The 1,417-nt window shown below is 66.7% G+C and overlaps 1 protein-coding gene across 1 annotated transcript in view; it reads right to left on the bottom strand.

The window, feature by feature from the left end:
• Nucleotides 1-1,417, bottom strand: part of ARHGEF16 (Rho guanine nucleotide exchange factor (GEF) 16) — an 8,566-nt gene that overhangs the window by 3,649 nt on the left and 3,500 nt on the right. Inside the window, exons 3-5 of the mRNA XM_014546160.1 lie at nt 1,277-1,406; nt 410-484; nt 87-179 (exon numbers count right to left, since the gene is read on the bottom strand). Coding sequence (XP_014401646.1) covers nt 87-179; nt 410-484; nt 1,277-1,406 — 298 coding nt within the window. The remainder of the gene's footprint in view (nt 1-86; nt 180-409; nt 485-1,276; nt 1,407-1,417) is intronic.

The raw sequence follows: 1,417 nt of genomic DNA, 5'->3' as shown, positions 1-1,417 counted from the left end.
GGAGTGATCTGGGAGCGGGGACAGGTCAGGGCCAGCCGGGCTGGTGGGCGTGGTGGGCACAGCAGGCGCCCTCTGGGGCTGCCTACCTTGACCTTGCCGAAGTCCAGCTGTGTCTGCAGCGTGTACATCTGCTCCATGCGCTCCATCTTGTGGGCCCCCTCATTGCACTGCTTCACCAGCTGCAGGGCGTGGGCAGGGAGGTGGCTGGGCTGCGGGCCCCACCGGCCCAGGTCGCCGCCCTCCTGGCTGTCCTAGCCCTACCTTGCCAGGAGCTCCATGGCTGTGTGCGAGCTCCACTCCCTCTAGGCCTGTTTCCCCCCTGGTACCATGAAAAGCTTGGGGTGGACAATCTTCAAACGCTTCCTGCCAGGCCCTCGGGGTCTCTATCGGGGGTGGGGTCCCCTCTCACCTTGTTCATGGCTTTGAACGCGCGGCTGGCGGCCTTGTACCTCTCGGGGTGGCCCTGGGTCTTGAGGCAGAGTGTCTGCAGGGGAGACACCAGGTGTGAGCGAGCACCAGGCACCCTCCGCCCCAGGCTTAGTGGCCCGCGTTGGGGAGGCTCCCTCACACCAGACCCAGGTGGGGCCAGGGAGGTCGGGGCTCCTGGCAGGCCCCACTGGGGGACACAGCCCCCAATCGGCTCAGCCAGGTCAGGCCGGTTGCGGGGGGGACTTGGAGTGAGTGCCCCCAGGACCCTGCCCCTTCCAATCCTGGCCACCCTCGTCCAGCCAGGGGGCCCCACAGCCTCTATTCCTACTCTTCCCAGAATGCCTGTCCCATCTCGCTTGCACAGGTGACCGCCTAGCACAGGGCCACATGCTGCCTCCAGGAGCTTAGCTGGGCTCCTGCCACGTGTGTCCACATGTGCATGCATGTGCCTTTCACCCTCACATGCCCCTCTGCCCCCTGAGCCAACATCTCAGAAACGCAAGCCACTCCAGGGAGCCCCTCCGAGCCCCTCTCCCCGCGCCCGGGACAACTGGCCGAGGGGCGTGAGGCAGGAGGTGCCGATGGCCCAGGACCATCTGGGTGACGTGGGGTAAGACGCATCCACATGCCCGTCATGTAAAGTGCAGGACCAGGTCCTGGCAGAGACAGTTCTACGGGCAACGGAGACGATGCCGGGACCACGTCACCATGGCGACTAAAGCCCTATCACCCTCCTCATCATGGGTGATGGGTGGAGGAGGAGGTCCCAAGGGAGCAACGCCGGGTCCGAGAGTGAGACCGGAGCCCAGGCGCCTCCGTCCCCCGCCGGGCCCAGGCTGGTGCTCACGTCGGTCAGGAGGGGCAGCCGGGTGACCCGCTGCATGGGGAGGATGAGGAAGGAGATCATGGGCAGGCCGCCGCACGCCGGCCGCCTCTCGATCTCCCGGAGGGCGTCTCGGAAGGCGGGGTTGCTGCTCCTGCAGGTACC

This window comes from Myotis brandtii, unplaced genomic scaffold, assembly GCF_000412655.1.
Source record: "Myotis brandtii unplaced genomic scaffold, ASM41265v1 scaffold434, whole genome shotgun sequence".
NCBI classification, from domain to species: Eukaryota; Metazoa; Chordata; class Mammalia; order Chiroptera; family Vespertilionidae; genus Myotis; species Myotis brandtii.
Note: the sequence above shows the minus strand (reverse complement) of the source record. Positions and strands in the feature narration are given on the sequence as shown.